The sequence below is a fragment of the Podarcis raffonei genome, chromosome 11, assembly GCF_027172205.1.
Source record: "Podarcis raffonei isolate rPodRaf1 chromosome 11, rPodRaf1.pri, whole genome shotgun sequence".
NCBI lineage: Eukaryota > Metazoa > Chordata > Lepidosauria > Squamata > Lacertidae > Podarcis > Podarcis raffonei.
Window position 1 is genome coordinate 59,444,387 of NC_070612.1, and position 21,157 is coordinate 59,465,543.

The window sequence follows — 21,157 nt, forward strand, 5'->3', positions numbered from 1 at the left end:
CTCTTTGTATTCTGATGTGATGGAAATGCTGTATAAGAGACTTGAGCATCATTTCCAACTGGCTGTGCATGTGCAGGGATGCAGGGCAGGAGCAGGATTAGGATTCTGCCTGCAGGTTTAGAAAGCTCCATTGAGCTCAATAGGATTTACTCCCAGGTAAGGTCCCATCCATATGCTGTCTGTCCTGTGATTTAAAGTCATGAGCCCAAGAGGCGGTTTTTTGTTTGTTTTGTCCTGCCACTTTCCCTTGGAAAACTCACTGTTTACTGCTAAATCGAAACAAATGCCAATCTGGCTTTCTGTGGATCAATATTTGTTCTGATTAAGCAGTAAATAGTGGGTTTTCCAGGGAAATGGGTGGGAGGAAAAAAACAACCCACCTCTCAGACTTGTGAGTGGAAATCACGAGACAAACTCAAGTATGGATAGGCACATAATAAGTCTATGATTGCATCCTTAGCCAGTCATCAGTTCACCCACATGTATAATCTCTGGCTCCACTAGGTAGTCCCACTGTATTGTTCTCAACAAATCCACCTTCTGAGGCAGACCAGATGGGACTAGGGATGGGCGGGGGCAATTTGATTCAGTTCACATCTCAGGTCAAACTTACCAAACTCACATTTTCCAAAGCAATATGTGAATTGAAACACACCTTCAAAATTCTTCAAAATACACACTTATCCATTTTTTGCAATGCATTTCTCCCCCCAAGTGATGTGTACACTAATGCGGCCAAGTGTGAAAGTAACATGCAAAACTGCACAATATCAGGGGAATGCGGCAGCTAGATTGGTGACCAGGCATAGCCACTGGGATCACATAACACCGGTCCTAAAGGATCTTCACTGGCTCCCAGTACGTTTCCGAGCACAATTCAAATTGTTGGTGCTGACCTTTAAAGCCCTAAATGGCCTCGGTCCTGTATACCTGAAGGAGCATCTCCACCCCCATCGTTCAGCCTGTACACTGAGGTCCAGCGCCGAGGGCCTTCTGGTGGTTCCCTCACTGCAAGAAGTGAGGTTACAGGGAACCAGGCAGAGGGCCTTCTCAGTAGTTTTGCCCATACTGTGGAACACCCTCCCACCACATGTCAAGGAGATAAAGAACTACACAATTTTAGAAGACATCTGAAGGCAGCCCTGTATTGGGAAGTTTTTAATGTTTGACATTTTATTATGTTTTTATTAGTTCTGGAAGCTGCCCAAATGGGTGGGGTATTATAATAATAATAATAATAATAATAATAATAATAATAATAATAATAATACCACCACTTTGCAAAAATGTATATAGTAGGGGAAATTACATATAACATGTGTAGTGGAAGAATTTTGCACTAAAATGCTAACAAATTTTCACACTTACTGTGTCCATCATCTATAGCACATTGTTGTCTAGGAAAAATTTCTTGCCAGTGTTTTGCTTTGTTTTTAACAGTTTTTCTTCTTTTTCTTTTAAGACTTTCTTGGAATACACAGATGCTGGCTCTAAGTTTGTCTTTGGTGATAAATACACTGACCACTTCTTTGCCTTCAAGGTAAATAGTTATTCCTTACGTTTCTGGTGTAGTGTCAACCGCACAAAGGAATGTAAATTTGGGAAATGTACAAGTAGTATCTGCAACAAAATGCTGCAGTGTGTTTCTCATTTTTAGTACTGCATTGATGTTCAGGGCTTAGCCAGTCATTCCCTTCAAGCAAGTCCTCTGCTGGGGAATGGAATGGTGACAATTCTGTTCTGCTGAAACTGTGTGATACACTGATCAGAGTGCTGGGTCTGGAGGAAAGAGGTCCAGCTTACCACAAGATATATTTCTGTACTTAATCTAATTAATGACACACATGAATGCATGAATGAGATTCCCACTCTCTCTTCCTACTAACTGGTGAAACCACAGCCATGGGAAAGAGATTTGGCACTGGTGCTTTAGTTGAGATTCCTGCATTGCAGGAAGTTGGACTAAAAAGCACCCAGGGTCTGTCCCATCTATACAATTATATGATTATCCTTGCTGAGAGGAGCAAACTTTGTTAATGATCTACAACAGCACAGCCTCCAGCATAAATCTAGACTTTTTGCTTACATAACCCTTATATAACCCTATCACACATTCTTTTGATTTCCTTAATTAATGGTACAATTTTCTTAATGATAAGTTTCAAAAGAGGAATCTGAAACTATTGGGTGATTCTCAAGAGGCTGCTTTAAAAAGAAAAAGAAAAAAAGGTAATCTTCACCCTAAGTGTGCCCTCCAATTCACAAAAGGAATCAATAAAATCTCTCTCCAAGCTCCCCTCTCCTGTCTTAGACTCAGGAATGAGCCCAGCAATACTTGACCTCTTTCGAAGGGGATGTTGCCCAGCAACCAATCTTTCCCTATTTCTTTGGTACTTGAGCAGATGAGAGCAGGCAACAAGGTCTTATTCTCTCTTCCATTTCTCTCTCCATTGGATTGAGGAGATAGGTCAGGCCGGAGAATTGGCCTTCTGGAAGACACTTATGTCCACCTCATCTGTATTTTTTACAACCCTTCTGGAACTTTTCTCAAGAATTCTTCATTTTGAAAATGAAGTGTTCCCAGTCCCCCACTCATCCCCCAGCCCCGTTCATTATTTCTGTTTTGTGATTACTCCCTCTTTTCATCGGCTGGCAAATGTATGGAAATCTGCTGCTTTGAGAGGTGCCCCTTTAAATGTAATTCATTCCCCCAGTTTACCAGCTGGGATTTCGTTTAGCATTCTTTCCAAAGGGGTGGATTCCTGTTTGTCTTTTTTTTTTCAAATGCATGTTCCATATGTGAGTTAGGGGGGATGGAGAGGGGCATGCCTGCTTACTCGCTGTTTTGATGGCCAAAAACACGTTTCTCCACCTTATTTTCAACCAAGTTGCTTTTGACTCTCTCCCAGTAATATGCATGGAATGTATCAGACAGATTTTTATTTTTAAAGCACTCGGTGTTCCTGCGCACCCTTGCGCAGCCCAGGAATACGTTGCTTTGGTGCACTAATCAGAGGCATTCTTGAGGAGAGCAGCTGGGCCTGAATGACAAAGGAACTAAGCATTGTTTATGTGGCTTATTAAAAGGCAAAAATATTAGATGGAGAGATGCTGCTCATGCGTCCTTGATGTGATTATTGTCAGCGAGACAAAATGGGCCAAGACCTGATAATCCCAGCCTGCATATACATCTAGCAAATTTGTGCCAGGGAGTGTCTTCAACCATTAAACCATCATATGGGATGGATCTGCCATTCTATCCCCTTTCGATGCTCCATTCGGTATTCATTCTCTTACCCCTTTACTAGTAAGCAGATACATCTGCAGCCTAACGTGGCTTTCACTTTGGGCACCAGCTGTGGGCCTCCCTTCCTTAAAGAACACAACAAAACAAAAAAAGCAGGATCCTTTTGCCACAATCACCCATGCTTGGGCAACTTCCAGTTAGGCAGCTGCATTGTGCTGCATATGGGTCTGCCCCTGGAGAGAATGCTGACATTTCAAATGGTACAAAATATGGTATCAGATGATTGGCTGGTTCCTATAGGACTGTATCTTGCCTGTAGTAAAGAGTTTCGTTGGCTGCTTGCGAAATTCAAGGTACTGATTTTGACTTTGAAGTCCCATATAGTCTAGGCCCAGGTTATCTCAAGGACCACAGCTTCAACTGTCTGAACTTGCCTGTATTTTAAAAATAATATACAGAAGCCTTGTTGCAAATGCTTCCCTTTCAGAAATGAGGCGAGTGACTACCGGGGACAGGGCTTTCTCTGTTGTGGCACCCAGACTGTGGAATGCCCTTGTCAGGCACATCTTTCTACCTATTTTTTCCTGCCCAGGCTTCTAAGTTTTTGCAGCCAGTGAATATTTTCTGGTCTGTATTTATGTTTGTTCTTGATGGACTTTTGTGGCTTCGGCTTGTCTGAAGGCTGTAGCATAGGTAATATCAGAAGTGCCTACCTATTGTTTCTCTCTGGGAGTTTAGAAAAAAGAAAGTCCTTGACCATGGTTTGATTTTTCTCTCCTAATTAGGTGCTGCCTATTGTCATTTTCTTCAGCATGGTGATGTCTATGCTTTACCACCTTGGATTCATGCAGTGGCTTATTAAAAAGGTAACAAAGCCCCCAGGTGCCTTCTCTAATACTTTGGGTGAATTGTAGAATTCCACTCTGTCTCTCACACAAAGAGGGCTCCACTCTGTGCCAACAGAGTCTGATTCTGTGGCTTTTGAACAACTTAATACTTTTCACCTCCACTATCCAACAAATCCAGGCCCTCACCTGAGTGATATGAATCGTTGCCCACAGAAAGGGTCTCCCACTCCTTGTCCACAGTAGCAGCAGAGCATATCCAGGTGGGGCTTGGAGAAAAAGAAGATAAAGGTAAAGGGACCCCTGACCATTAGGTCCAGTCATGACCGACTCTGGGGTTGTGGTGCTCATCTCGCTTTATTGGCCAAGGGAGCCAGCGTACAGCTTCCGGGTCATGTGGCCAGCATGACTAAGCCACTTCTGGCGAACCAGAGCAGCGCACGGAAACACCGTTTACCTTCCCACCAGAGCAGTACCTATTTATCTACTTGCACTTTGACGTGCTTTCGAACTGCTAGGTTTGCAGGAGCTGGGACCCAGCAATTAGAGCTCACCCTGTCGCGGGGATTCTGATTGGCAAGTCCTAGGCTCTGTGGTTTAATGCACAGCACCACCCGCATCCCTAGGGCTTGGAGATACTCCTACCCAAAATCCTTTGTCAGTCAGTGCAGACCAGGTTTTCCAAACTTGGGTCTCCAGCTGTTTTGGACTACAATTCCCATCATCCCTGACCACTGGTCCTCCTCGCTAAGGATGGTGGTAGTTGTAGTCCAAAAACCCAAGTTTTGGAAACCCTGGTGTAGACAATACTGACCTAGATTGACCAATGTTGTGATTCCGTATAAAGAAGCTTCCTATATTCCTAACACTTCCATTTATTTTTTAATTTACTCCATGTTTTTCCCACTCACCAGTGGGCTCCCCATTCAAATTTCTTTGTCGACTCTTCTCTGAAATCCCACCAACCCAAACTATACAGCTTTCAACCTGTAATGGTAAACACCTGCCTGGCTGGCCCCACCCATCAAATATGGGAACAGGATAGCACAAACTTTCTTTTCAAGCACTAACTTCTTGCATAGCTTGAAGAAAAAAGCATCAGGCATAACTGTGATAGGTTAGCTTTAAGTTTGTAAAGTTGGGGTAGAATTCCTAGCCTGTTGTTTCTGGGGAGATTAGCAGACCCTAGAGAATCTCTTACTATATTCATAAGTTGTAAGACACATTATCCAAGCTGTATTATCTGAATTCAGTAATGTGCCTTATGTGGCCCTGTGACATTATGCAGATTTATTATTCAAACCTATGGTCTGTGGGAGAAGATTCATGGGGCCATCAGATATTCTTCTCCAAGAGCAGAGAGAAAGCTCTAGCCTTGGAAAGGGAGATCCAATGTCAGATGGCCCCACTCTCCACTGCCACAAACTTCCATAGATTTTGCCCTCCCCATGTCCTGCTGAAAAGAGTCCAGGGAGGTGATGGATAAGGTAGCTAAACCACTTTCATTTCCCTACCACACATTGGGATTTCAGCCTTATTTCTAGATTTGCTGCAACAGCACACTACAACTTGACAATTTCCAAAGTACTGCTTAGATTACTTTGGCTGGATTTCCCTGGCAACTGTCTGCATCTCTGCCCCATGCACTGTGATTTCTTGCGCTGCAGAAAAATTATGTTTACATGGAATGCCAAAAGGACCTCTCCTTGTTTGACACTGAAGATGGAAAATAGTTACTTTGGGAAAGATGTGTAACCATCCTATAGACATGGCGATGACACTTCTAGAATTTGACAAATGTGGATTAGCTTGAGAACACCAGGAAATTATTTTTCTGTGTTGCATCTTACATCAGTGTGGTGTAGTGGTTAAGAGTGGTAGACTCGTAATCTGGTGAACCGGGTTCGCCACTCCGCTCCTCCACATGCAGCTGCTGGGTGACCTTGGGCTAGTCACACTTCTCTGAAGTCTCTCAGCCTCACTCACCTCACAGAGTGTTTGTTGTGGGGGAGGAAAGGAAAGGAGAATGTTAGCCGCTTTGAGACTCCTTAGAATAGTGACCGCTCCCCGCTTAAAACGGGGGGCGCCCTTTGCGTGGACGTGCGCAGCCCCTGGATCTGGAGCGGCTCCATCAGCATAGGCTTGGCTTTGCCTTCCCTCAGGTGGGATACCTGGAGGTCTCCGCCTACCTCAGTCAGTTGCCCAATCCCACCTGGGGGAAGCGTTGCCAAGGAGACCAGGCCAGGTAGGGGAGGGATTACCTGCCCACACAATAGAGGGAGGATCTTACCTGGGAATCCTCACTTGGCTCCAGAGCTTCTCCCACCCTACCCACCCTCAGTTAATGTCTTCTTTTGCAGGTTAACTTTTCTTCACAGGTTTTGCAGGTTAACTTATCTTCACAGGTATGCGGGCGCTGCTACGTTAAGGTCGCTGTTAAAGGGCCGGAAAGGAATTTCCCTGCATTGGCAGGTTTCGCCTTTCCCGTAGCAAAACGTCACAACTTTGGCAGTATCAGGCCTTGGGCGGAATCCTTTAGTCCATCTTCCTCTTTGCGGCGGCGATACCAGGGTTCCCCGTTAAAGGGGTTTCTGAAGGGAGGCTTTGCCCGTACGCCGAAAGGTCGTCATTGCTCTCCCCTGCGGCGGTGGCGTAACGGGGGTGGCTATCTCTGCTTGAACATATGTTCTCCAGAGCCGGCCCATCCCCCCACACACACACCGGATAACCCTGATGCTCCCTAGGTCCCCGGCTGGGGACTGGGGAGGGAGAACGCCCAATGCCTGAGCCAAGGTCTACCCACATTTGAAATTTAATAAAGTTGTGGCCAATTTAATCCCATAGCACGTTGTCTTGAGTCGCTATTCCACATGACGGGGGGGACCGCTCGGGATCTGGGGACGCCGCCTGTCCACGCAATGATAAAGCGGGATATCAAATCCAAAACTCTCTCTCTCTTCTCTTCTCTCTTCTTTTCTTAGGTTGGATGGGTAATGCAAATAACCCTCGGGACGAGTCCAGTTGAATCTCTGGTTGCAGCTGGCAACATATTTGTGGGACAGGTAAGCTGTGAAACAGGAAAAACAAACTAATAGCTTTAGGGCAGGGAGTGAGGCAAGGCAGATGAAAAACTTTACCCCTTTATGGTCCAGCACAGTATGTCCACCATAGCCATGCATAGCAGTATCCTTTGTTCTTAGTGATCCCCATTAAGAACTGTTTGAATTAAACAGTTTGCAATTGGCAAGGACATTGGAGAACAGGCAAAACCTTGGAACCCTGGGGGCAGATTTTAGCCACCATTTCACTAGCGCTTCCCAATACATATTTTTTACCTTTCATGCAGCAGGTAATCAGTCTTATATGGCGCTGATTTACATCAGTTTTGAAAACTTGGATGCAGGAAAGTCTGCTTTCCATAAAGAGCGATTGAAGAGCATCACAGGCACTTGTGCACATGAAACAAAAGGGACAGAAACAAATGGCCAGATTCTAGATCTAGATGTATAGATGATGTGACAAATTAATCCCATAGATTTCTTATGTTATATTGTGTAATATAGTCACATCTTCAACTGGCCAAATAGATTGACTGTGATCATTCCGTTAGAGCACAAATGAAAGCAAAATGATCATTTGCCTACTTTTAAGCTCCAATTGAATTGTCACTGACTGTTTTTGCATTCCATTGCCCCTTAACATCAGCCTTTACACTTTCACCCTCTTACACTCCTGCAGATCCCCCTAAATGCATTTGATGAAGTCCACATAAGCTTATGCCGTAATGACATTTGTCAGTCTTGAAGGTCTTTTGCCATTGCCTTTAAGACTCTGCTGTTTTTGCTGAAATAGACTGGTATGGCTAGCACTTTGGAAATTGCGCCTATCCCAATATTTCTAGCTTACAGAAAGAAAAAGGAGATGGTTTTAAACGTACTCAAGCGTAATTTCATACTATGGATAAAATATAGCAATATGAGGCAACGTCTAATATGTGCTGGCTTGCTTTTTTGCTTCTTTTTCACCAGACAGAATCTCCTCTCTTGGTGAAGCCTTATTTGCCCTATATCACCAGGTCTGAACTCCATGCTGTCATGACGGCAGGATTCGCCACTATTGCTGGAAGTGTCTTAGGAGCATATATTTCATTTGGCGTAAGTATAGAAACACGCTAGCTCTTAATTACTATTTTCCATCCCCACCCGACTAGTAACAAAGAGCGTGAAATGGAATTACTTCTCCCTAACCACGCAGATTCCTAGAAGACAAATCTTTCATTAACAGCACTTTCCTGGGAGAAGGTTCCATTGAACGCTGTAGGCCTTGCTTCAGAGTAGGCAGTTTTCCTGCTGCAAACCAATGTGACTATCCTGATTACATTTAAACCAGTTAGTGTTTTCAGCTAGACATGCATATATCTTCATTCAGGCAAGCCATTAATCTTTTTTTTAAGATATCACTCATACCTTCTGACCTATTTACCGTATTTTTCGCTCTGTAAGATGCACCAGACCACAAGATGCACCTAGTATTTAGAGGAGGGAAACAAAAAATAATAATATTTTGAATCTCAGAAGCCAGAACAGCAAGAGGGATCGCTGCGCAGTGAAAGCAGCGATCCCTCTTGCTGTTCTGGCTTCTGTGATAGCTGCACAGGCTGCATTCGCTCCATAAGATGCACACACATTTCCCCTTACTTTTTAGGAGTGAAAAAGTGAGTCTTATAGAGCAAAAAATATATTTCATCAGCAGTGGTGCCATCTAGGGAGGGCAAGAAGCTGAGCCCAATTTTCAAAGAGAGGGTTGCCCCCCCCCTCTATATTCCGCAGCCTGCTGAGCCGTCAGGCCTTCCCACAATGACATCACACAATGCACATGTGACATCAAATGTGTGTTCTGGATGCCTTCAATCTTGGGGGGCAACCTGGTGCCTATGTTCAGCAGGGTTACCACAGGAATGATATTCAGCATCTTGTGCCCAGTTAAATGTTGTCCTTCTTCACCTTTGACATTTCAGATTCCAGCCTCCCACTTATTGACAGCTTCCGTGATGTCAGCACCAGCAGCTTTGGCTATTGCCAAGCTCTTTTGGCCAGAGACCGAACACCCCCAGATAACTGCACAGCAGGCTACAAAAGTGGAAAAAGGGTAAGAAGATTTATACTTGCATGGTGCAAAGGCTTAGGCTGGATTGGGAAGAGTAGGGTAGCTCTCTCTCTCATCACAAAAAAAGAGGATGTCAATTTGCATAAAATGTGTATGCACTGATTTATAGGGCGAGGCAAATTTCAAATGCATTACAAGAAGGAATATAACTCATCCTAGTGGAGAAGACTGTGATCAAGTGGCCTTTGTGGCAACTGGGACTGCTGTCCTGGCGCTAATTGTGGATTGGTGACTAACAACCTTTTTTACGCTTCTTGTGGTTCTTTATCGTTAAGCTGGACTTGAACGGGACTCTCAGACAGAGGGCTGTCCTCTGGCACTCTAGGGAAAAGACAATATATAGAGTTGTTATACATATATTCAAAAATACAGTGGCAGTAAATTGCATAACAAGCCATTTCCTGCCCTTTCACGACACCTTAAATCAAATGCCTGGTCCTCAGATAACCGTCTCACTTTGCCTAAGGATAGGGGCGGCTGTAGCTCAGGACATTCAGTCACGGGTTGCATCTTGTCTGCTTGGCCCTGAGAAAGTGTGCATATGAAATGCTTTTAAGGCTCCAAAGGGCTCTGTAAATGCTAAATATTGTTAACAAGATTAAGTACAGTGGTACCTCAGGTTACAGACGCTTCAGGTTACAGACTCCGCTAACCCAGAAATAGTACCTCGGGTTAAGAACTTTGCTTCAGGATGAGAACAGAATTCGTGTGGCGGCAGCGGGAGGCCCCATTAGCTAGAGTTTGGATTTGATATCCCGCTTTATCACTACCCTAAGGAGTCTCAAAGCGGCTCACAATCTCCTTTCCCTTCCTCCCCCACAACAAACACTCTGTGAGGTGAGTGGGGCTGAGAGACTTCAGAGAAGTGTGACTGGCCCAAGGTCACCCAGCAGCTGCATGTGGAGGAGCTAAAGTGGTACCTCAGGTTAAGAACAGTTTCAGGTTAAGAATGGACCTCCAGAACGAATTAAGTTCTTAACCCAGTATACCTGAAGGAGCGTCTCCACCCCCCCACCCCCATCGTTCTGCCCGGACGCTGAGGTCCAGCACCGAGGGCCTTTTGGCGGTTCCCTCATTGCGAGAAGCAAAGCTACAGGGAACCAGGCAGAGGGCCTTCTCGGTAGTGGCACCCGCCCTGTGGAACGCCCTCCCACCAGATGTCAAAGAGATAAACAACTACCTGACATTCAGAAGACATCTGAAGGCAACCATGTTCAGGGAAGTTTTTAATGTGTGGCGTTTTAGTGTATTTTTGGTCTCTGTGGAAGCCGCCCAGAGTGGCTGGGGAAACCCAGCCAGATGGGCGGGGTACAAATAAATTATTATTATTATTATTATTATTATTATTATTATTATTATTATTTATTACCCAAGGTACCACTGTACTGGTTCTGATCATTTTTTCTGGTTGGTGGTTTTTTTAAAGGGAGATTCCTGTTGTCATGGGGGCGGGGAGGTGACAAGGGTCCCTACACCTGCTCTTTTACACATCACATTAACCTGCACCTTTTGTTCTTGTTTTCTCGGTGAAGAGACTCCAAAAACCTGTTGGAAGCAGCCAGCCAAGGGGCTTCTGCCTCCATCCCTCTGGTGGCAAACATTGCTGCAAATCTGATTGCCTTCCTTGCCTTGCTTTCTTTCTGTAATGCAGTCCTGTCCTGGCTGGGAAATATGTTCAACTATTCACAGTTGAGCTTTGAGGTATTAAGTGCTATAAGCTTTGTTGTTGTTGTTGTCGTCGTCGTCACTATTCAGTACAGCCACGGTAGAGGGAAAAGACAGTAAATTATAAAAGGTTATTTCCTTGTACAAAATATAAGAAATATAAGGGGACGCAGGTGGCGCTGTGGGTTAAACCACAGAGCCTAGGACTTGCCGATCAGAAGGTCGGTGGTTCGAATCCCCGCGACGGGGTGAGCTCCCGTTGCTCGGTCCCTGCTCCTGCCAACCTAGCAGTTCGAAAGCACGTCAAAGTGCAAGTAGATAAATAGGTACCGCTCCGGCGGGAAGGTAAACGGCGTTTCCGTGCGCTGCTCTGGTTCGCCAGAAGCAGCTTAGTCATGCTGGCTGTACGCCGGCTCCCTCGGCCAATAAAGCGAGATGAGCGCCGCAACCCCAGAGTTGGCCACAACTGGACCTAATGGTCAGGGGTCCCTTTACCTAATATAAGAAACAAGGACAATATACTTAAGTTTTACTCATGTCCTATAAGCTTTTAGCTAAGGCATGACCTCTCTCTTTCACACACACCCCTGACATAAAATAAAATAATTATATTTTCACATTTAGCCCATGCAAAGGGAGTCTGACTGGCCACTTCTCAGGGATGTTGTAGTCCTGGACTTCCTATATTGCACTGAGTGAGGCTCAATGACCTTTGAGGTCTCTTCCAACTATGGTTCAGTGCTGCTGCTCATTAAACCAACCCTTCTATAGTCTGCAGTTATATCAATCATTTTTATTTATTGTTTTTTCTTTAAGCACCATTCATTCAGCAAAGTCCTTCATTCAGTTCATCGGTGGAGGGTGTTGCTCCCTTCCTCCGTCACTGGTGTCCTTGGACTGTATGAGACAGTGGAGATCCGTAATCACATTCCCCCTTTTCTGTCTTTAAATTTTATTAAAACACGACTGCAGAGAGGGGTGGGTGGGTGGCGGTGATTAGGGAAGGGGAGTTTAATGGACTGCCCAATTACCTGCTCCTTTTTGTTTCTCATTGTTATGCGTGCTTTGCACTGGCGCCAATGGCTTCACGTGACAAAAGGTGGGGGAGAAATGGCTTGCCTAATATTGACTTGCTTTCTAAAGCCCTACTGATGCATCTGTGAGCCTGACCAGCTTGGTTACCACAGCAAAGCAATGGAACATAGGAGGCGGTGGTTGTTTTTACGTAAACAAAAAGCCTTGAGAAATACCAATATGTGGTTAATGTATTTATTGGCTTTTAGATCAACCTCCCCATTCTCTCTTTAGGTCATTTGTGCTTATGTCTTCATGCCATTTTCATTCATGATGGGAGTCGACTGGGAAGACAGTTTTCTTGTTGGCAGACTTCTAGGCTATAAGACCTTCTTCAATGAATTTGTGGCTTATAAAGATCTTTCAGAACTGATCAAACTGAGGAAGGCAGGAGGGGAAAAGTACATTGGTGGAGAGAACCAATATCTGAGTGTGAGTATTCTTGCACAGTTCTTTGCTTTTATTTGACCCAGCCTTCTCAGAGGTTCCAATAGTCACACCGAATAAAATTGATTTCTGATTTAAAAACCACTTTGGTTAAGCATGGGTTATTATAGCAACACAGAATATTTTTCTAATGCCCATTTAATTCTGTTACCTCACAGCACCCAGTCTGAGCTAAGCATCATAATCTCCCATTTAGCAACAGGGAGCAGGGCACAAATGTGGAGGCAGCGGGATAAGATGACTAGGCTAATTCTTATCGCTGCCCCAATCTCCAGGAACCGTTTCAATAAGGGGTGGTACAAAATACAATTCCCTAGGGATCTGAAGACAGTGGCAGAATATTTTTCTTTATAGCTAGTGCATCTTCCTAGGAAGTACTTTGAGAGTTCTGAATCCAAGACTTTCTGCCTAAAAATGCCACGTTTTCTTTCAGAGTGAACCATTTCAGACTGAACCTGAACTGACAGTCCATTTTCATTGCCATTTTGGAGTATCAGGAACTGATTTCCAGTGGTCTAAGCTGCCATTCTGTTCATGGTGAAGTGGTCATTTCACTACTACACCCAGAGCAAGTTGAAAGCCTGTGCTGTCACTGCAATGAAGCACTTTAATTTATTTATTTAACTTTTGTGCCACTTCATATTTCAGCAGAAATCGTTGTGGTTAGGCTTGAACCTGTGTCTCCTGGTGCTTCCTAAGTTTGATGCCAGGCATCATAAAGGGTTCTCTGCTTTGGTAATTCCAGAACTATTCAGCAAGAACATGATGGCATAGTGAAAAAGAGGTTGGAAGGTTCACTTTTAACTTTTAATTTTTCTCAGAGCCTTCTAATAAGTCTAGATACAGGTATCTATCTCCAATAAGAGTCTATTCTGCTACATGTCCACCCTCACAGCCTGAAACAATGAGGCTTCCCAGCTTTCAAACATTTCCAGGAAAAGGTTGGACAAAAGAGACCTTGAAATGTGTTTTTCTACATAGGCAAGAAGCGACCAGAAATATCTACAAATTGCTGCTTTAAAACATGAGGGGGCACTCATAAGCATATAATCAATTGACATGCTTGTATGATTTCATTATAAACAGGGAACAGCAGGTGGGAAGAGTGAAGATATGCTCATAGTTGTATCTCTTGCAGTTGGAAAACAATGTGTATATACAGTATATACCCAAGAGAATCATCAGGAGCGTCTTACCCATAGAGGCTAGTGGTGCAGGGTGCCAGGGTGTTAAGTTCTGGAGGACACCAGGGAAGAGGTGGAGGCTAGATGCGGCACCCTGGAGCTCGCCACCCTCAGCCGCACCATGCCTGGAACCTCCGCCTGCTGTGGCCACCACGGCATGAAGCAGCCAGTTGAGCCGGGAGCCGCCGCATCCAGCCTCCGCCTCTTCTCTACCGGCTGGAGGAGCCGCCCTCCAGCCGCTGCCCGCCTCCTCCAACTTCACAAAGCTGGGCGCGTTGCCGGCAGCACTGTCCTCCCTAAAAAAGGTCTGGGAAACAGGGGTGAGGGGCGCCAGAGGGATCTTTGCACCACGGCGCCAGATCTGCTTAAGACGGCCCTGAGAATCATTTGAAGAAAGGCAGCAGTTTCCACAGGCACACAGCAGAGAAGCTGGTTAAATCATATTTTGGTAGTTTTTGCCATTTCAAAGGGTGAGGTGATGTAACCTAGCAAGATGTTTTCCTTTCTTCAAATTTTAGATTCGATCCGAAACCATTGCCACTTATGCTCTCTGTGGATTTGCAAACTTTGGCTCTTTGGGACTCGTAATTGGAGGACTCAGTAAGAAAACGTTTACTTCTTGTTTGGGGCATAGTATTGGACAAAAATAATCCAAACCCAAACACTCCTGATGCTGCAATAAATGCAGCTGCAGATGGCTTGGCAGGACTGCACTGCTGACCTGACATCTGTCTGGCTGAGTCACTGCAGAGAGGGGGAGGGGTGTGGTGGCAGCAAGGTTGTGCAGTGGCAGCAGGAGCACTGGATTGGCTCTGCTGGTGTGTTTGAACCGCACAGGCCTCACCACCAGTGTGTCCTCCCCTCTCCATCCCAATAACATCTGATATTGTGCTGTACTGTGGAGGTCCTCCAAGCATCTCTCTAGCTCAGTGTGATGTCAGAGACACTCTGCACCTCTCTCCTGAGGTGCAGAAATTTCAAGGTCATGAAAATCACCAACTCTGGCTATCTACAAAGAGTAGCCAGAACTTATGGGCTCCGGATGATACATGAGAATGCATCAACCTGGTGCTAATGCTTATAAGGAAGCCATTGTCATACCAAAAAGGCAAATGTATCGCTTTGGGTTAAACCACAGAGCCAAGACTTGCCGATCAGAAGGTTAGCAGTTTGAATCCCTGCGACAAGGTGAGCTCCCGTTGCTCGATCCTTGCTCCTGCCAACCTAGCAGTTCGAAAGCACGTCAAAGTGCAAGTAGACAAATAGGTACCGCTCTGGCGGGAAGGTAAATGGCATTTCCGTGCGCTGCTCTGGTTCGCCAGAAGTGGCTTAGTCATGCTGGCCACATGACCCGGAAGCTGTACGCCGGCTCCCTCGGCCAATAAAGCGAGATGAGCACCGCAACCCCAGAGTCGGTCACGACTGGACCTACTGGTCAGGGCTCTCTTTACCCTTTACCTTTATCCTGCACTGGACGTGGGTGGCGCTGTGGGTTAAACCACAGAGCCTAGGGCTTGCCGATCAGAAGGTCGGTGGTTCGAATCCCTGTGACAGGGTGAGCTCCCGTTGCTCGGTCCCAGCTCCTGCCAACCTAGCAGTTTGAAAGCACGTCAAAGCATGTTCAGGAAAACCTTGACTGGAACTGCTTCACATTCCAGAATGCAAGAACTGATAGTGGATGTCGTTTTCCTCAAATCTCTTCCTCAGCATCCATGGCTCCTTCCCGGAAGAGAGACATTGCCAGCGGGGCCTTGAGAGCCATGATTGCTGGCACGGTGGCCTGCTTCATGACAGCTTGCATTGCAGGTACCATATTTTTTTCTACCACAGGATGGCAGTGTTTGGGTTTGTGTTCTTCAGCAGGGCCTGCTTTCTCCAGGACATTTTGGTGTGGTGCTAAACCTCATTGCAAGGATGTATTCTGTATTCATCTCCTTAATATTATTATTATTTTAAGGTTAATTTTTCTCCCTTTATCTCTTAACAGTAATTTTAAAGATCTATATTAGCTGGCCTGCAAACTGATTTGAAAGGGGTAAAGGAAAAGGAAAGTAATATTTCCAGCGCTGCACTTCCACCATACATTCTCAAATTGGAAAGAAGAGGAAAGTTTTGTACTAATGAACCTAGAATCCAGCTCAAGCTCTTCTGTATTGCACACACAGGTGGCCGGAATTTCCACTAAAATCAGTGAAACTTTGACTTCTGGTTTAGATGGCGACAGGGCAGACAGCTGCCTCTGAAGCTCCACAGGTCACACAATTTTAATTGGTTTTAACGTGTTTTAGATCAGTTATCTTATCTTGAAAATCAGAGGACAGAAGAATGTGGAGCTGTGATTCCAATAGCAATTAACAGGCCTGGAGCTTATTTGTCTTGTCAGCTTTCTTTTAACTGAGTGGTGATGCGGGAGGCAGCTGAAACCAGTGCTCTGTAATTAATGAGATTTTTAACTTGGTTTTAATACAGCTTTTAATTGGACTTAACTTGTTTTATCAACTGCTTTTCATTTTGGAGACCTGAGCACTGCGAAAATGTGGTGTTTATCAGTCTAGGCTGCTTGTTCCTTGACAGCTAAAACTGCGGACTTTATCTGTAGAAACTTCAAATTGATACACTCTGGACTGGACGTTTTAACCAGAGATTTGATTTATTTTTGTGCCCAATTAAAGGGCAGCAAATTGTCCTCGCAGCCTCTGGCAAGCCTGCAGGCAGCCCACCTGCCGATCCAACTGTGAGCACCTTGCAAAGACCTACAGGGCCAAATAAGCCCCTTTTCTATCAGGATGAACAAAGGACAAATGCTCTATCAACTGTCCTGGCAAATATGTAAGATATGCCTGACCATTTGTAAATTCAATGGTAGCGCCCCCTGTTGGAAGTCTGTCTTATTGGCTAAAAATCATATAAAAAGCTTGTTTGGGGATCAAATTTGCTTTGTTGTTTTAAAATCAGTGTATGCATTCAACCACCCTTTCCAAAGACTAAAGGTTCTGTTAACATTTGGCAGCCCATATATTCTAGTTCAGTGGGGCTTTTGGAAGCATCACATTAAGTACAAATAGACTTTAAATTTCTGAATCAAGTTCTGAAAAGGGGGAAAGTTTGTAATGCAACCAAGAAATATGGTTATTACTTAATAAAGGAGGGTTTCTGCTTTATTTTCAGGAATATTATCTGTCACAGGAGATCCATGCACCGCTTTATTTGAAAACAACATCAATATGACTAGCAATAGCACAGAAATAGTTAGCTGCTGCTTAAACCTCTTTAACAGGTAATTATAGAGTGGCAGAATCTCACTTCACAGAATCACACCTGAAGTTCAATTATTTCTCTTACAGAATACAGGAATACTATATGCAATACTGCAAAAAGATAATACAAAGATAATGAAAATGTAGCTCAAAGGTTAATGCTTCAGACTTCATGAACATTGTCGAGCTATCATTTTAAAACTATTAATCTTAGAATTTGAGGTTGGTTTCTATGCACGTCACCTCTCACCAGCTACACACAAACAAAGGCCACATTTATAAATAGCACTTCCATAAAGTGTCATTTAAGCGATGTTGCAACCCAAGAATGCCCACTTCACATCTCCCTTCACAACAGGGCTCACAAAGCATGACATCCAAATGCATTATTTAAGGCTTTTCTCCCCATGATAAACCATGAGCACAGCAAGAAACCATGGTTTAAGCTTTTTGGGCTGTCACAGGGACCAGCCAATCAGCACTGTGCACAGCCAACTTCTTCTGGAAACAGAAAGAACTTGTTGGCCCTAAGCTTGATTCTGTAAGGAAGTGTGTAAAAGGTAAAGGACCCCTGACAGTTAGGTCCAGTCGCGAACGACTCTGGGGTTGTGATGGTCATCTCGCTTTACTGGCCAAGGGAGCCGATGTTTGTCCACAGGCAGCTTCTGGGTCATGTGGCCAGCATGACTAAGCCACTTCTGGCGAAACCAGAGTAGCGCACGGAAACACCGTTTACCTTCCTGCCACAGTGGTACCTATTTATCTACTTGCACTGGTGTGCTTTCAAACTGCTAGGTTGGCAGGAGCTGGGACTGAGCAACGGGAGCTCACCCCGTCGCGGGGATTTGAACTGCCAACCTTCCAATTGGCAAGCCCTAGGCTCAGTGGTTTAGACCACAGCGCCACCCGCGTCCCTAAGGAAATGTGTACATCTGGCCAAAAGCAGAAAGTAGCAGATCCACATTGGGCTCACCACTCAATCTCTGTGCATTGGTACACAGCCTAAGCCAACCAAGAGACTGATTTATTTATTTTAAGGAACCTGCTAGGTCTTTGGCTTCAGATGTTTTGTTACCCACTCTCATTGCTCATCCCAGAGCAGAGCACATAACCATTTTAGAATCCAACACCTAAAATAAAAGTAGAACAAAACACAAAACATACTCTCAGCAAAACAGTAAAACAGTAAATCACAACAGCCTCTTGCATTAAGTGCATCTAGTGATGAATAGGTACCCTGAAGTCCAACAGATATTTGAGATGTGCCCAATAGCCTCAGAGTAACTGATGGGAGAAATCAACAATAATAGCTCATGGATGCAGTGACTCTTTTAGAATACTTTTAAAACTGACAGTCTTCAAACACAGGGAATATGGTGGTGTGGCTCAGGTTAGGGAACCCATTGAATTTATGCACAAGCACTTAAATTACTATTACAATAGTATTAAAACTTATTTTCCCTTCTCCACCAGTGCGAACAGTTCCACAGAGACTTTTTTAAAAGCAAACAACACCTTGAGGTCCTTGAATGGATGCTGCAAACTTCTGAACCCGTCTACATTTAACTGCTCCTGGACGACTCCAGAATTTTAAACTGGGCACTTTATGTAAAGAGACAAGCATAGGGATTTACTTCACTGATGGACGGGTAGGAAGACAAAAGGACAGTGGAGTTGTCTGGTGGTTGTTGCAGACAAGACAAATCTTGTTTCCCAGCTTAAGTAGATTGGCAGCTGTGTAAATGCTGCAGTTTCATTGGGGCTACTGGGTAAGTATCTGCTCCGTATGTCTGATGAGCTCCTAAGTCCTGATATAAGCACCTGGTCATGATGAAGGGCATGTTTAAACTTTTTAAATGCTATTTCAAATATTTATTTAAAACTGTTCCAAATGCCATGTTTGCCTACACCTCCCGACTCTCTTTAATATCAGGTAGAGACATTTCAATCAAAGATCTTTCTCACACTGAACATAGAAAACTGCCTTATATATCAAGTCAGGCCGTTGGTCTATCTGCTCAATATTGTCTACACTGACAATATTGTCTACACTTACAGGGATTCTGTGGGAATGTTCAGGGATGCAGGAGAGGATATATTGTCTGATTATATCCTTATCCAACTTGTGTTAACAAGTTCCACAGTTTCAGCAGAGTAACATTCCCCTTATTTTAAACTTTGCAATGGATGTGTTTGCTCAGGCTCGTTAAAGCCTCTATAATAACTGTTCTGGTATTTTCCCCTTATTCCCTCATAAAATATAAGAGACGACACAGTCTTTTACAAAAGTATAAAAAGAGTTTACTCACATTCTGTTCACAATCGGATCCCAGAAGGCAGATTTAGCTTAATGAAGTAACATACACTTGGAATCTATCTCATAAGAAGACAGTCCCTTTGTCCTCTCTTGGCTGGAAGCCAAGAGGGCATCTTTGGCTTAGTAGATGTTGTGTCTTCGATGCATGTGGTGAAAGAGAGAGAGAGATGGCTGCCCTGCCCAGTGCTTTTGTCATTACCTGCACAGGTGAGGCCACGCCCACCTCTAGTCACATGCAGAGGAAGTCTGTCCTAGCCCAGAAGGAAACAGGAAGTTTACCTGCTGGCTGGACAAACATTCCTCCCCATGTGTAAACATGTTCACTCTAGGAATGTTGTACTTGACTGCTCTTGTGTTTCGCATCCTACAGATTCAGACAGTGTACTTTCCCAGTCCTATCTGGTGATGCTGAGGACTGAAACTGGGACCTTCTGTATACAAAGCAGATGCTTCCCCCGCATGACCTTTCTCCTCGGTTACAGCCCCTTCTGTGGTCTTGCTCTATTAACGCAAAATTACCTAAGTGTGATCTTAAGTATATATCTCAATAGGACTTTCTCCAACTAAATCTGCTAATATTTGCCATCTGTCTTACACTTAGATTTTCATTGATTATAATTGTGGTTATAGGGATTAAGAGATCTGATCTGGAACTAGCTTTGTATTTGCCTTGCATGAAAGCATCCCTCGTATTTCTCCATACCAAACATGACCTCGTTTGAGGAAGCCAATATGCTGCTGTCCAAACGTTGCTGGCCTCCAACCCCCAACTGCATGTTCTGTCAAGGATGATAGGAGCCGTAGTCTAAAAACATCTGGAGGACATCACTTTGACTAAACTAGCTATTTTTAAAAAATACTGACTTACTTTGGTGACAAATCGCTACTTGGGATCTGTTGGAAATCTAGCTGTGGTTTTCTTTCGATATTGAACATTCCTGGAAAGTTATGTGTCTTTAGATTCAGGTGGCAAACGAGGGATGATATTCCACATGACCAAGAAAACAACAACAGTTCTTCGATTTCAGCCAGCGGGGCAAGATTTAATGAAATCTGCAGCAAATTAAATTAAAAATGTCAATAAATAGTTAGAAATTAATGCCTGGTTACTGTAAAACAGCAGGGTTTTTCTTCTGAACCAACTGCATGAGCTCCTGTTAGCAATGTGACCACCAACTGTTATATAAGAAAAGCTTCATAATACTATAGAACTCCATGGGTCTCACTGCAATCGTTTTTACATGACCAGTAACAATACTCTGGTGCTATTTACTTCACCAGGGGTTAATTAACTCTATGTTGTTATTGCTTCTGGTGGAGCCAGATAAGGGAAGCACGCCTCTGGTACCTAATTTACAATATTAAAAGATGTTAAGGCTGCAGTCCTACCATCTGCATTTGTCCGGCTGAGGGGCCGTAGGAAGCTGCCGTTCCACAGGTGGAGAAGGTGGCTTGCCAGCACATACCACTCCAGAATGCCCACAGAAAGCTCTGCAGGTGTAGATGTCCCAGTGGTGGTGGGGGACAAAATGAGATGGTGGTGGTGTATTGGGACAGGCCTTGGATCTGTAGGATCCTACCTTCTGAAATGCCCCTAAATAGGTCCCTAAACTATGCCAGCTCCTGCTGAGGTCAATGTGGTCAATGGGAGGGGGGGAAGAAAAGGAAAAACATTGAGAAAATCATCAGCATTCCATCTCTTGCGATGGCTGCATCTTGCCAGCTGGACACAGGAAGTGATGGTCATTCTGCCATGGATTCTCCCCAACATTGACATCTCCATAAGATTATTCTGCTATGCCACGAGTCAACCATTGGTAGAGAACCTGGTGTCCCCCAGATGTTGTACTACAAGTCCCATCAGCCCCAGCCAGCTCAGCCAAAGGTCAGGGACAATGGGAGCTGCAGTTCACCAACTCCTAGAGGGCACAGTGATGGCTATCCTGCACTTTGGA

At 44.5% G+C, this 21,157-nt stretch overlaps 1 protein-coding gene across 1 annotated transcript in view; it reads left to right on the plus strand.

Annotated features, from left to right (window-relative positions):
- SLC28A3 (solute carrier family 28 member 3) overlaps positions 1-20,047 on the plus strand; it is a 48,825-nt gene extending 28,778 nt beyond the window's left edge. Inside the window, exons 8-18 of the mRNA XM_053408882.1 lie at positions 1,463-1,540; positions 4,033-4,113; positions 7,074-7,154; positions 8,121-8,246; positions 9,110-9,240; positions 10,791-10,959; positions 12,232-12,429; positions 14,147-14,228; positions 15,336-15,434; positions 16,797-16,905; positions 18,359-20,047. Coding sequence (XP_053264857.1) covers positions 1,463-1,540; positions 4,033-4,113; positions 7,074-7,154; positions 8,121-8,246; positions 9,110-9,240; positions 10,791-10,959; positions 12,232-12,429; positions 14,147-14,228; positions 15,336-15,434; positions 16,797-16,905; positions 18,359-18,479 — 1,275 coding nt within the window. The 3' untranslated portion in view covers positions 18,480-20,047. The remainder of the gene's footprint in view (positions 1-1,462; positions 1,541-4,032; positions 4,114-7,073; positions 7,155-8,120; positions 8,247-9,109; positions 9,241-10,790; positions 10,960-12,231; positions 12,430-14,146; positions 14,229-15,335; positions 15,435-16,796; positions 16,906-18,358) is intronic.
- Positions 20,048-21,157: the final 1,110 nt, after the last annotated feature.